A 14,544-nucleotide genomic window follows, 5' to 3' on the forward strand; every position below is an offset into this window, starting at 1 on the left:
GACATGATCACCTACCACTATACATTTTAGGTGGGTTCTCATACCCTCCCATGGTTTTCCCTGGCTGTGACAAAGGGTCTTCAGCATCCAAATCACCTTGACTGCTCAGCAGAAATGCACATTCCTGAGCCAGATCTAAGGATTACTTAACCAGGGCCTCTTAAGGCTAGAGCCCAGGTATCTGCATTTTAACAAGTGATTCTAATGCCCATTATGAGAACTAACTCCCTGGGCTGATTCAGGGTGTTCCAATCTCCAGAATGATTCTTTATTACTAATTTGCGAGTTTCATACAACCAGGGCCCAGGCATCAGCTTTCTCGTTCTCAGACACCTGAGCCACTGCAATGTCTATGCCCTGCCCTAGCTCTCCTGAGGTCCCCCTACCGGCCCTTCAACTAGGCTTCAACCAATTCTCCACTTCGGGGGCACCAACTTCCTCATTTCTCATGATGCATCTGGATATGTGACTCTCGTCTCCAGTTTATTTTCTAAAAGAGGGATCTCATTACTATACATTTTTTTTTCCTTTTGTCCTAGTTGTTTTTGGTAAAGAAGAAAAAACAAAAGAAAGCCTAGGTATTTTCAAAACATAAGAGATTAGAAATCATGTGCTTTGGACCAAACATAATTCCCTTTCTCCTTCCTTTTAGACTAGTCCTTAAGCTACTAAAATAGGATCATTAGACAGCACAGATATTTCTACATGTTTATATAATTAAAGAACTAGAGCAAAATGAGCTGTGAAGTTAAAATTTGCACTACCTTATAATGCTGCTATGAGAATTAAATGAGAAAACTAATATATAAAATGATCAGCCCAGCATCCAACACAGAGTGAATGCTGATAATGTTATTATCAGGCCAGGTTGTTTTGGTACATGCTCAGAGCTGGAAAAGTCCTTCAAATTAATCTATTCAAAAACTGCTTTTCTCCAGAGAAGCAAACCAAAGCTCTGGGAGTTAAGAGTCTTACCCTACACTGCATAGCTACTGGCAGAGCCAAAACAGACACTAGTGTTTTCTAAAGCACAGTGTTTTCTAAACAGTGTTTCCCCACTCCACGATGGCTTTGTGCACCCTCCTAAGTGAAATATAGGACCACGAAAGCCATAAGGTTCAGAATACACCAGTCATCTTGAAGGTATGATTTACATCCAGTCAGAACGTGAGGAGTAAATGACAGAATGGGTTATCAAGACTGAGTCTTCAAAAGTAATTAAATTACTACATAGCCAGCAGATTGCTTCCTTGTTGTTTTGTTTTGTTTGTTTGTTTGGAGGGGTGGGGGCATTTATCTCCCATCTTGGGGGGTTTCTTTTGTTTCTCTTGTGTTCAATCACTTTACTCCAGGAAGTACACACTATTACATAGTGTTTGGAATTTTGTCTGGTGAGAATTAGCTATCAACATAAGGGCATCACAAAGAGTGTGTGCTGCTGTTACATTTAAATTTCTATTCAGCACAAGGAGGAGGGAGGAATCAAAGGACAGGCTACTCTCCTCATTTGGAATATAAAGTTAAAGGAGTTATGTGTTAGAAAGAGAGCAATAGATCACTGTAGTGTTTTAACTTTGAATTCCATTTTTTTCTTTTACTCTCTGTATGTATAGAATAGGAAATATGAAATATACTAAGAAAGTGAAAAAACTGTCAATGTCTGCTAAACATGAGATGTTACTACAGTAAATAATCTCTTACAATAAATTATGAGACAAAGCAAGGGCTCTTTACTTGATATCACCTCAAATTTTTTGTAGCCACATTGGCATTCTGTTCATGAAACTCAAGTATAGCGATGACTTCATTCTCCAGGATGAAGGATAATTGATGTTCACCTTCCTATCCTCCTTTAACTCAAAGCACTAATGCAATTGAAGGCACAGAGAAATAAAAATTTCTGTAGGAAAAGAACAGCACTGTGAAGCTAACCTCCAAATTACCTCCAAAAGGTACAAAGTACAACATATTTCAGAATCCCAATTCAGGAAACCCCACAGCTCGGATGGAGAGCTGCCAAAAATTTTTGAAGGAAAATTCAAGCTTTGAAGGACATAAGGTTTTTCTTCCTCAGCTATTAAAGAAGGGAAAAAAACCATAATATTAAACAAACCCAACAATTCAAACCGAAGCACTGCTCCAAGGCAGATTTTCACTTACATTAAAATCTATTAATGTGATGCTTTTATTACCACAAAACCACATCTTACCAACTTTATCTCTTTACCAACTAATCATGATTCTCCACAAATAACATATACAGCTAAAGAACAGCATTCTTGAAAACTGCACTGGACTATATCAAGTTGATTCTTCCTAAAACAGTTACCATTCCTATCTCTTATCCCTTTCTTTTTTCTTCACTCACTGATAATATTTACCACACTGTGCCCCAGAATGTGAACATCATTTTGACAAGTTGTATTTTGGCCCGGAAATTTTGCCATGCTTTTTCAAGCAGAGGTCAATGGTGGCAGTAAGGCAAAAATTTTACCACATTTTTCCAAGTCGGGGTCTATGGGGAGGGGGAAGGGTTATTGGCTGTCACATTAGATTTAATACTTCTTTTTCCAAAACAAGTCAATAGAAACGATCTCCCCCTTTGCTTTGCCTCTTTTACATATATATGGTAAGGTCCTCAAAGCAAGCTGATCTAGAGAACACACATCCACTCATCGCGCGCGGGCGCACACACACACACACACACACACACACACACACACACACACACACACACACAGTGGCCAGAGGCAAGACCGTACCCAGGAACCCAGAGCGCCGCACCTTGCAGAGAAACTATCACCCCTGACAACCTTCACACACCCAGCACGCCTTGCTAATTTCAAGTCAAGATACCCACGTAGTTCACTGGTAACGCAGTGGCGGCCCACCATCACACCGGGCAGTGCAAGCCCGCGAGCCCACACCCTCTCCCTCTCTCTCTTGAAGGAACACCTACCGCCCTCTCCGAGCCGGGCCGGCTCCCTGCCCGGCCCGAGTCGCCGCCGCTGTCCCGGGTCACTCACCGTGTCTGCAGTCGCAGTAGCCCCAGTCCACCCTGCCGTGGGCGTTCCCATAGAAGCACCAGGGTCTGCCCGCGCCGTCGGGGCTCCGGCAGAAGTTGTGGCGCTGCCCTCGCAGTTGAGCCCAGTCCGCCGGGGGCGACCGCTCGAGGAAGGGTGGCACCTCCGCCCAGCGCAGACAAGGGGCGCCGAAGTCCGTCACGTTGACCCAGGACTTGCCGGCTGGGCAGCCCCCCGGGTGCGGGCCGGGCGTGCGCCCCGCGTGGAGTGCGTGCGGGCGCTGGGCAGGGAGAGCAGGCGGGGGGCGCAGGACGCGCGCCAGACGGGGCGGCGGAGGTGGCCTCTGTGGCCGCTGCTGGGTGGGAAGGTAATAAGGGTACTGGGGACCCGGAGGGGGCGAATGGCGAAGGCGGTGGTGGAAGGGATAATTGGGGACCGGATCAAAGCTGACCACTTCGGGGAGCGCCCCTAAAATCAGAGCCACGGCGAGGCGGACGAGCGTCATGGTGCCCGAGCAGCGGGGTTTGGTCCATGCTCCCCCGCTCCTCGGCTTCTGAAGGGGAGGAGAGGAAGGGGCGGGGGCGGGGCGGCAGCCTCCCTCGGATCCCCCACGCGAGCCCCCTCCGCCCCCCGCGCGCCGACCGCCTTCCCTTCCCCACCTCGCCCCCCGCCGCGGTCCCCCGCCGCGCCCCTGCGCCCCGCCGCGCGGGCGGTGCGATCCCGAGCCCCGCTGAGCCCCGGAGGGCGAAGGGGACCCTTACAGAGAAGGCGCGGACCGGCCGGCGGCGGTGGGGCCCGAGCTCCAGGTAGCCGGCAATGGCACGAGTCCGGGAACTCTGCCCCCTGGCTGCGGGCGCGGGGCGCGCAGTCTCGTCCCGGACCAGACCTCCGCTCGACCCCTACCCGGGTCCCGGCTGCCAGCCCGCCGCGGCCTCGCTGTGCCCGAGCCAAGGCCGAGGATGCCAGTGCGGGGGACGGTCTCGGCTGTCCCTCGCCAGCGGGCAACACCACCACAGCCTCGCGGCTGGCGGCTCCCAACAAGCCTGGCACCTGTCCCTGCACCATGTCTCCTCCACCCCGGTGCCGCGTTTCCTTTCTACGTTTTGAAATCTTCAGAAGAAAACTGAGGGTGGATTTAGTGGCAACTCTCTCCTGACAAGTCCCGGGATAAAAGTCACCGAAGCCCACGAGGAATGCTGAAGCCGTTTTACTGAACCGTGAGCTCTTCAAGGACAAGCCCACGTTTCATTAGGCTTTATATCCCACTGCTTAACACCCTGCCCCACACTTATTAGGCTGCAATAAACATTTGCTGAAATTAAATTCCTGAACCGACCAGGGAAAGGAGTTGGAGGCATTCTGCTTCCTGCCTCCTACTTTCCACCCGGTGCCCTGGACAACACCAGTTGTTTGGTTATTACTGGGATTCAGTGAGGTCCTCTTAATACCAAATTTCCTTTCTAACCAGAGAAGACTTCATCCGTCTGGGTCTCCATCCTATCCAAACAGTCCGTCCCTCTAACACCTGCCTGGTTTTTGCAGGGCAGGGGACTCGAGTTAAGCAGACTCATTTGCCTCTCCAAAGTGGACTCTGCCTGCAGGCGGTTTTGTAGCTGCACTGTGGCTGGACCCTAGTTTAGTAGAGCCCTTTCAACGGCCCTGCCACCTCCCCCCAAGAAAGTTGGCTTAGAGTTTAAAAAATCACTGGAGCTGGATGGAGGCTTTAGGATTTCCATTTTCAGTGAGTGGTTCCTAACCATGCCACTGAAGTTACACAAGGAAAAGGCAGGCTATAAAGAAGGTGATATTTTACTTTCTGGTGTCATCATGTTTCAGTGGGGGGGGGGGGGGACTACTGTCCCATGATAGAAGGTACCCTGAAGAAAACCTGAGCATAACTTAAATGTTTACTGTTAAAACCCAGGTTTCATTTAGAAAACACATTAATTCCCTACACCTTAGCTCAAATAATCCGTCTTAGTTTAACTTTTGCGAATCATCTTACTGGTTTTTTATTTTTCCACTTCTATTAATGAAATATTTGATTTCATTTCAGAGATAATTGGGTCAATGAATGATATTAGGAATCCAGGAATATATTTGTCAAATATTTATTCAAGATGTTTTTATTCAAATGCTTGTACTCATTATTTTGGTTTTTTACTAGTACTTCTCTGGCTCCAAAAGCATAGTTAAAATTGTACTTAGGGAAGAGAGTGAAAGACAAAATACATATCTGGGGGAGATTGATTTACTTATTTTAGTAGGGGTCGACAGAGTTCACCAATCACAGATTCTATTTTTTGTAATTGAAGAATAACTGACATACAATATTATGTTGGTTTCAGGTGTACAATATAGTGATTTGATATTTTTACACATTATGAAATGATCACACTAAGTCTGGTTACTGTCACCATACATTATTACGATATTGACTGTATTCCCTGTGCTGTATGTTACATCCCCATGACTTATTTCTTTTATAACTAGAAGTTTTTACCTCTTAATTCCCTTCACCTATTTCACTCATCCCACCCCCCCCACCCCCACTCCCCTCTGGCATCTACTAGTTTGTTCTCTGTATCTATGTCTGTTTCTGTTTCAATCACAGATTCTTGATATAATAGGTGACAATTCTAACAGGAGTCACGCTTTTCCTTTCCAACAGTCTCTCCACCTTCTGCCACCAGACTTGATGGCCCCCAGAAAGGCTTGTCTTGGGATTCTGGCTTGCTTGTTTGGACCCTGTTCCCCCTCCCTAGACAGCATGGCTCCTATACCGTTGCTTTCACACTTCCTGGGGGTCTGTGGATAGACCCAGTTCCCACACTTTCATGTACCGTGAAGAGAGGGAAAAATGAGAGACAAGTGAATAGAAGAGAAGATTGTTGGAACTGAGCTCCGAGAGGCGGGACCCTTGGACAGGCTGGCCTCTCCTCTAGCCCCTTGCACTACCTAAGAGGAGCTGAAGATTTTCTGAGGCCTACTTATAGTTAACAGATTATAAAGCTGACACATACAAAGTGGAGTTACCCACAGAAAATTCCACATCTGGATCTAATCATTTCACTTTAAAAACACAGCTTTCTTAGAAAATAAAATGGCACTTATGTAGTTAGACTATGAGTTTAGGGGCCTCCATTTGGGTTTTGCCCTCTGTTTTACAGGAAAAGTCTGATTCAAAAGACCTGTTCTTTACATATTACTCCCCTCCTCCACTAATATTTTCCTTCCCTTTCTTCTTTCATTCCTCCTTGCTGCTACCAACATGCAGATGTTTAGGATTTCCTATTCCCAATGCAATCCCCAAAATGCATTCTCCCTCCCACCTCCATCACATCACAGTGTGTGTTGAGGGGGAGGGGATAGTTGCAGGGAGAAATCCTCTTCTTCTGCATTGATTGGGCCCCTACCTAGCCACAGTTCCCACTTCAGATTCTTGTCATCCTCTCTCACAGGTATCAAAGCCAGAGAAAAGGTGGAGGCAACTCCACCTTGTTACAACTGCAAGAACCCCACTGCTGATCTTCCAATCCTTTCAGCAGTAACAAAGGAGCAAAGAAAGGGAACAGGGAGAAACACAAGTCATCTTGCAGGCATTTCCCACCACAATATTAGAAGGCCCCAGGAGGCCCCCATTATCCTTCTTGTCACTTCTGCCACCTCCCATTACATCAAGCAACCTCATTGATGTGGGGCCCAAGAACTCAACTCTCCTCAGCCTCACAGCCTAAAACCTAGGCAAGTGAAGAGCGGAGTCTCCCTGCCCACATCACAGCAGGGAGGGTGGGCAGGCTTGGGGGTGGAGGTAGGGTACATGTATGCATATCTGCCAATCTGCACTTTCCCATGGCAACTGTGTTATATATGAACATTCGGTTTTACGGTGGTTTAGGGGATCATTTTACTTCACATACATGATGAGCTGAGTAGTTCTTGGGTAGTCTGTTTTGGAAATATAACCAATATGCATATTATCTTTACAGCATTCCAAAAACCAATACATCAAATAACTTTTGGAAAAGTTCCATTTACAGTTTGGGTACTGTCTGTATCTGGAAAAGCTAAGAGCTGTTAAACATATGACATAAAAGTAGTGTTTATTTGTACAATTCCAAGTGCCAAAAATTTGTTAAAAGACCACTGAGCATTGCTCTTTCACATGAGAGGGGAAAGAAATCAGATAATATGACGGCTGGTCTAGGGACTATGGGAGATTTGAAATTATAAGAAATTATCAGGCCTTAAGAGAGGGGAAATACAATAAAAAAACATATACTATCTAGTTAAGAGTTCAAGAAAGTTCAAAGAAACTTTTACTTAAAAGTTCAAGAAAATAAAAGAAAGATCCAGAAAATAAGCAAGGAATTGCTAAATGAATGGTATAATGATTCAGAGACCAAGGTTCCCTGTCAGCAGGTCTCTGGCAGTGGAGGTAAAGTTTACTTTTCTTCCTGGTATTGGTCACACTCTCCTCTGCCAGCCCTCAGCCATGAAGACATCTGAGGACCCACAGCAGCAAGCACAGTCCTGAATCACCGTATGACCCACATATCAGGGCTGTTGACCTTACTTATGTTGTGCTGGAGGAAAAGAAAAGTTCTGCTTGACTCCTCATGTCTATAATGCTCATATAAGTCATTTGATCTCGATTTTTCTCATTGTTTAAAATTGAATTTTATAAAACAAGAATACCTTTTTGTACTTTCGATTTATTTTTTAAAAATCATCTAACCTTGGTTTAATCCCCATATGGAAATTAATTGTATAGATTCATTCCCAGAGTTACCCAAATTATACATACTAATAGATGAGGGATATAGATAGAGAAATCTCCAAAAAAAATGGTTACTTTGGCCTTGGAATCAAACCAGTGCTCAATCTGGCTCCAGGTCTTACTCACTGTGGGATTTTAGGCAAGTTCCCCTTACCTCCCTAAGCCAAAGGCTCGATATCGATGAAAAGGGGACAGTAATCGCACTTGCACGATGATCTCTGTGAGGGGTAATTGAGACAATGCATGTCAACTGTTGAACGCAGTGCTCCATGATGCCAACTGTGGTATGGCAGAACTGCCTCAGTAACTGCCTTTGAATTCTTAACCCTTCAAACTGAGTCACCCTGTGAAAAGCTGCCTCAACGAAGCAGGAACTTTGTCCAGATTTCCCTTCCTATTCTGCTTCTGCCTCTTACTGCAGAGGAGTCTTCTGCCTCTTACTTAGAGGGGCATTTCCCTTCTAACATGGATGACAGTCATGAGGCTGCCTCAGCTCTGCTTCTTCTAGCACTTCTCCTCTCTGATGTGCTCACTCTCTCTCTCAACAAGCATGGTCCCTGAAAGCCAATGAAATACTAACTATTTTGAGTTAAAACACTTTTCCTGAGGAGTTTGTCTAAGTGTAATGAGTGGTTTTCGAATCCCTCAGTTGCAATGGGCTGTGGCCACAGGTGAAAGGAGTAAACAGACTGAAAGAGAGCAGACGAGAACTGCCTAGCAGTGGTCTGGGGATCGCAGAGCCTTAGTGCTGAGAAGGACTTACCGCTCCAACTTCCTGTCCAATGCAGGAATCCTTTCCAGAACCTCCTGACAAGTGGACTTCCAGCCATTTCTTAAAAACCATTGGTGGGGGAAATTCCTATATGGGAGCCAGCACACTCCATCTCTATATAGTCCAAATTGTTGGAAAAATCTTTCCTTCCACAGAGCCAGAAGTTGCGTCCAGGTAGAAACCTACTTTATCTAGCTGTTCTGCTTCTACTCTCCTATTGTTTTGGTATCAATTTAGAATCTAGCTGACCCGGGTTCAAATCCCTGTTAAATTATTTATCAGCTTCTGGGCCTCTGAGGCACTGAAGACTCCTTTCTCCCTGACTTCTCTCTATCCACCTTCAAGAAAGAGATGTGCTGATTTGAGGGGGCGGGATGCAAGAACAGTAATTAGTCCCCATTACTGGACTCCCTTAGTAGTATTACCATGTGAGATATAAATAAGTCTGTGTATGCATAAATGATCAATGCCCTATTTTCCCTCCTTTTGCTTAGTGTTTTTCTTCACTTCATCACTGGAATCTTAAGAACCAAAGAGCTGAGATTTGGGTATGGGTTGAGGCTGAAAGGGAGGGAGAGAAGCCATTTAGCAGTTTGGCCTCAGTGCTAGGAAACTGCTTTGGGGTTTGGGATCAAAGCCCCCGGTAATTGTAAAAGCCTGCATTTGCCTGGGCTTGTCCTCTATGCATAAATGTCCTGTGGGGAACTCGTTGTCTGAGGATGGGGGATGGGGGTGGCGGTGGCTGCAGGTGGGGGTGGAGATAGGATTTAGGGATCCTGGCTCCTGGTCATCCAACAGTCACTGCTAGCCTCTCTAAATATAGCTTGCCTTACTGTAATATGGAGATAACAATTCTACTTTACTAAGTTATAAGAATTAGAAATAGTATGTTAAGTGCTGGCCACTGAGCAAATGACTATCATTTAAGTATGTGAAGACAATTATCAGGACTTTTCTGCTTTTTCTAGACTAAATATACCATCATTCCTTCCACCATTTCTTATTTTCATGCCTTAGGTTGGAACCCCTTCTCTGGTTAAACACAGGTGTGGCAATATCCTCATTAAACTGTAGCTCACAGAATTAAAAACAATACCTCAGATATTATTTGCCCATTGCAGATTTCAATGGAAAAAAAGTTGCCCATGTTTCACTAAGATTGCATTAAGTTTTTCACAGCCACATAGCATTGGCTCTTATACAATAATCATAAAGTTATCTAAACTCTTAGTCTGACAAAATTTTCCACATCCTTTAAAGTCCTGGTCAAATTGGGAAATCTTCCCTAACTAAATTCTGCTCTTGAAATATGTGTTAGCCCGGCATGCTGTACACACAGAATTTCCACAATCACAATCACATTGTTTCAGACTTGTCTTCAGTATAAACTCCTCAGTGGAAAGAATTATACATTCCACAGTTATTGGCCCTTAAATGGCAGCCAATAGACAGTGGAATATTATTCAGCACAAAAAAGGACTACTCAGCATGCAAGGACCTGGAGGAATCTTAAATGCATATTACTAAGTGAAAGAAGCCAACCTGAAAAGGCTACATACTGTACGATTCCGACTATATGACATTCTGGAAAAGGCAAAACTATGGAAACAGTAAAAAGATCAGTGGTTGTGAAGACTTGGGATGAGAGAGAGAGTTGAATGGGCAGAGCACAGAGGATTTTTAGGGCAGTGAAAATACTCTGTAGGATACCATAACGATAGATACATGTCATTTTACATTTGTCCAAACCCATAGAATGTACAACACTAAGAGTGAAGTATAATATAAACTATGGACTTTGGGTGATTATGATGTGTCGATGTAGGTTCATGGCTTGTAACAAATATACCACTCTGGTGGGGGATGTTGATAATGGAGGAGATTGTGCATGAGTCGGGCAGAGCGTGTACTGGAAACCTGTGTACCTTCCCCTCAATTTTGCTGTGAACCTAAAACTGCTCTATAAAAATAAAGTCTTAATTTAAAAAGTGGCAGCCAGGGGCCGGCCCCGTGGCGTAGCAGTTAAGTGCGTGCACTCTGCTGCTGGCGACCCAGGTTCGGATCCCGGGCGTGCACTGACGCACCACTTGTGACCATGCTGTGGCGGCGTCCAACATAAAGTGGAGGAAGATGGGTACGGATGTTAGCTCAGGGCCAGTCTTCCTCAGCAAAAAGAGGCAGATTGCCGTGGATGTTAGCTCAGGGCTGATCTTCCTCACACACACACACACACACACACACACACACAAAGTGGCAGCCAATAAGCTTTTTAAATTTTTTATAATATGGTAATTAATGTCTACAAAAGAGATCACAAACTAGCAACCAGCAAGATGGACCTGCCATCCAGATATATTTTATTTGGTACAGAATCACTTTAAAAATTGAATTTCATGCATTATTTAAAAATCAGTAGCTCATCCATAAAATTATAGATTACTAGCTTCCCTTATATATCTGTTAGAATGCTTTTGGCTATAAGTAAAAGATACCTCAACTCAAACTGCCTTAAAATAAGGTATTTTACATGATTATATAATCTCATACAATAGGAAATAAGTTCTCCAGGGATGATGGCTCCAGGGATGCCATTGAGGTCCCAGGCTCTTTATGTCTCTGCTTGGCCATCTTAGTGTTGGCTTCATCTTCAGACTGCCAGCAAATACATTTCATCTAGATAGAATCCTTGTTCAGAAGAAGAAAAGAGACTGCTCTTTCTGTGCCTCCTTTTAAGGAGCAAAGAAATCTTTCCCAGAAGCTTCCTAGGAGATTTCCCCCACACCTTGTTGGCCATCACTGGGTCACACGCCTGGTCCTGAAACATTCACAAGCAGAGAAGATAGACTTACTATGATTAGCTTAGACTAGTTATCTGGAGTGTATCGGGTGCTTGGGAAGCGATCAACTTATGTATATTACACCTTGAAAAACCAAGATCTGGCAACATTGCGACCCAAATTCCCATATGGCCACAAGTGTGTATAAGCTGTTTCCATCCTTAGACTTAAGGAACAGTCCTCAATTCACCATGGTCACCACCTGCCTAGACTTTGTAAGCATTTGAGTTTAGTAAACCTAGTTTATACTCTTCTTATCTGATAGGAATTTCATGCTAAATTATGATGTTTCATGGGTAATTCAGTCTATGGATTCAGCCTATGGAGACTAATGATGAATGAGTAATTGTGTTAGTATCTATAGCGACGTAACAAGTTTTTGTCCCACAACTTAGCGACTTAAAACAACAGGCATTTATTATCTCACAGAGTTTCTGAGAGTCAAGAATCTGGGAGTAGCTAAGCGGGTGGTTCCGGCTAAAGGTCTCTCATGAAGTTGCAGTCAAGATATCGATGGAACTGCAGTCATCTGAAGGCTTCACTGGGCTATAGGATCTGTTTCCAAGCTCACTCAAGGGGTTGTTGGCTGGAGGCCTCAGTCCTCACCACATGGACTTCTCCTCAGAGCCACTCACAACATGGCATTGGCGTCCCCCAGTGCCGATGGTCCAAGACAGCAAGAGAGTAACCAAGGCAGAAGCCACAAAGACTTGTATAACCTAATCTCAGAAGTGACATGCCATCACTTCTGCCATATTCTGTTGCTCGTAAAGTAAACTAACCCTGGTACAGTGCAAGAGGGGACGACACAAAGGTGTGAATTTCAGGCGGTGGGGATCATTGGGGGCCATCTTTGAGGCTGACTACCATAGTTACATTCTGCAAAATTGCTCTATAACAGAGAATTGAAACAGATACTTATTTGTAGTGTGGCTTTGTGTACTTTCCAAATGCTAAATATCTTGGGAGTGCACTGTCAGTTAAACAATCACTTTACATGAAACAGAGTCAGCTGTAAGCAAAAGTGTCTTAATTTCCCCACAACTGCATCTCCCACTCTACATTTTGAGCAGACTCAGTCTTGTTCTTTGTCTGATTGCAAGAAGAGAGGATTTTATCAATGAATTCAGGTATCCAGACACCTGGTAAAAGACTCCCAAGTGTACCAGCTGCCTGATAAGACTTAATGTGTCAACCAGTCTGGAATTATTAACATTTTAACAAGAAAAAAGAATGCATGGAATGAACTAAAGGACTATAGGATTTCAGGCATTCCCCTGAACTGAGTCTCTGGGGAGCAGGAATTTGAATAAGGAAGATGCCTCCTGAAACTAACTGTATCATTTGTAAGACTGTCCATATTAGAATATTGCTAAAGACAACGAAATATAAAGCAAAACAAAAATAGCCATGTTTAATTTGATGAGATTACAAACCTTTTCAGTTAAATTGTATTCACTATCTGTAAAACAAACAACTTCCAGCATTTTGTAATGCAACAGAGTTTCTTGTCCAAGAAATTAAGCAACATACATTATTGTTGCTTTCCTATACACCCTCACCTGAACATAAAAACCCAAAGCATCAAAAGGCTTGTATTTATGCATAATACTGCTATAACAACTAGAAACAAAATTAGCTGGTAGTGCTGAAATCAGAAAGAATTTCTTTTTCCCCCCTTCCATAAAACAGTTACATTGTGAAGGACATATGTCCTCATTTGGTACTGAAAAATAGATACAGTCTTGAAACAGAGACTCATTGGCAGTATTTATAGTTGAGTTGTGTAATAAAACAAACTTAGGGCGTTAAAAATATGACGTTACTCTAGACTAGTCTTTATTTTTAGAAGGCTTAGAAACCTCTACCCAGTGTAAAAAGGCTCTACATATGACTGAATGTTCTTTGCTATCAAGTGGTCATTAGAAAGATGAAATATGGTCACTCGGTCAACAAGAAAAACAATACTTGGCACGTAGTTATGTTGGAGCTCACAGCTGAGTCTAAGCAGAGGCAACTTTATGGAAGATGCTGGGTTCTATCTAGGAACCTAAAATAAGAAATATTAACTAGTAAGGTTTTGTTCTGTGAACGAATGGCTGTTAATGCAATGCATATGTCTTGCGGAATGCTTGTCTTCAGAAATATTTTAAGTAAATTATTTCAGAGAATCAACAACAACTTTGAATGACATTAACCTTTGGAAATTAACTAGCTCGACAGGGCATGTAATGATTAAAGGAGAAGGAAGAAACCTGTTAAGAAACAGATCTCTTGAAGTGAATAGTTTAAAATGTTTAAACACTGAAAATCAACACAAAAACCTAAACAACAACATCAGCTTTAAAAAGATAAACAATGCCACAATTTTAAGTTTGATTAGTCTTTGAAAGCTATGATTTTGTAATTTATAATTTTCTGTATTCTTCTATTTTCAAAACGTTTGATAAAGATGTAGAAAGCACAAAGCGTGAAAATACCTTTAATTTAGTAGCATCCAATCAATCACTTAAAGATATACTGACTCTTTCATAATGAAGGGGAATTTTTCTGTTAGATGGATTTGTGCTGGCTGTAAATAAGCTCTCGAGTGACGTACTGGATCTCACTCATTTCTGGATCCTCATTATTTAGCACAAGCTTCCCGATAAATATTTTCCACTGACTCTATCTCTAGTCTCTTATCTAGCTCTCTCGATGGTCAGTGGCTTACATTTGTGAGAGAGTTGGCCTGAGTTAAATGCATAGAACGCAGTGGAATGCAGAGTTTTTTTCCTGCACGTTTAATGGGGTTTTATGGGAAATGTTAATAAAGACAAAGAAAACTGACTTTATTTAGAACATTTTATTTTTGCTACAGATATGCATTTTCCCATTACATTTTCTTTTTAACTCCTTCAGAAAATAATTGGATTAACAATTCTAGATAGATTGTAACCTACATAATTTGTAAGTGTCTGGAGATGAATTTGGAACAGCATCAACAATTTTTTAAAAAGTGCTTTCGGTAGTCAGAGTAAGTTATATAAATGCAAAATCAATCAGAGAACACACACAACCAAATTATATTTCTCTTTCACAAATACAGGAGAATGCTGAGATTTCAATGTTTTTTATCTAGCTTCACTGGCC

At 43.2% G+C, this 14,544-nt stretch overlaps 1 protein-coding gene across 3 annotated transcripts in view; it reads right to left on the minus strand.

The window, feature by feature from the left end:
• The window catches only part of PRSS12 (serine protease 12), an 80,118-nt gene extending 76,530 nt beyond the window's left edge, over window positions 1-3,588 (minus strand). For all 3 annotated transcript variants that reach the window (XM_058549964.1, XM_058549963.1, XM_058549962.1), the window contains exon 1: window positions 3,027-3,588. In XM_058549964.1, coding sequence (XP_058405947.1) covers window positions 3,027-3,528 — 502 coding nt within the window. In that variant the 5' untranslated portion in view covers window positions 3,529-3,588. The remainder of the gene's footprint in view (window positions 1-3,026) is intronic.
• Window positions 3,589-14,544: the final 10,956 nt, after the last annotated feature.

Source organism: Diceros bicornis, chromosome 11 (assembly GCF_020826845.1).
Source record: "Diceros bicornis minor isolate mBicDic1 chromosome 11, mDicBic1.mat.cur, whole genome shotgun sequence".
NCBI lineage: Eukaryota > Metazoa > Chordata > Mammalia > Perissodactyla > Rhinocerotidae > Diceros > Diceros bicornis.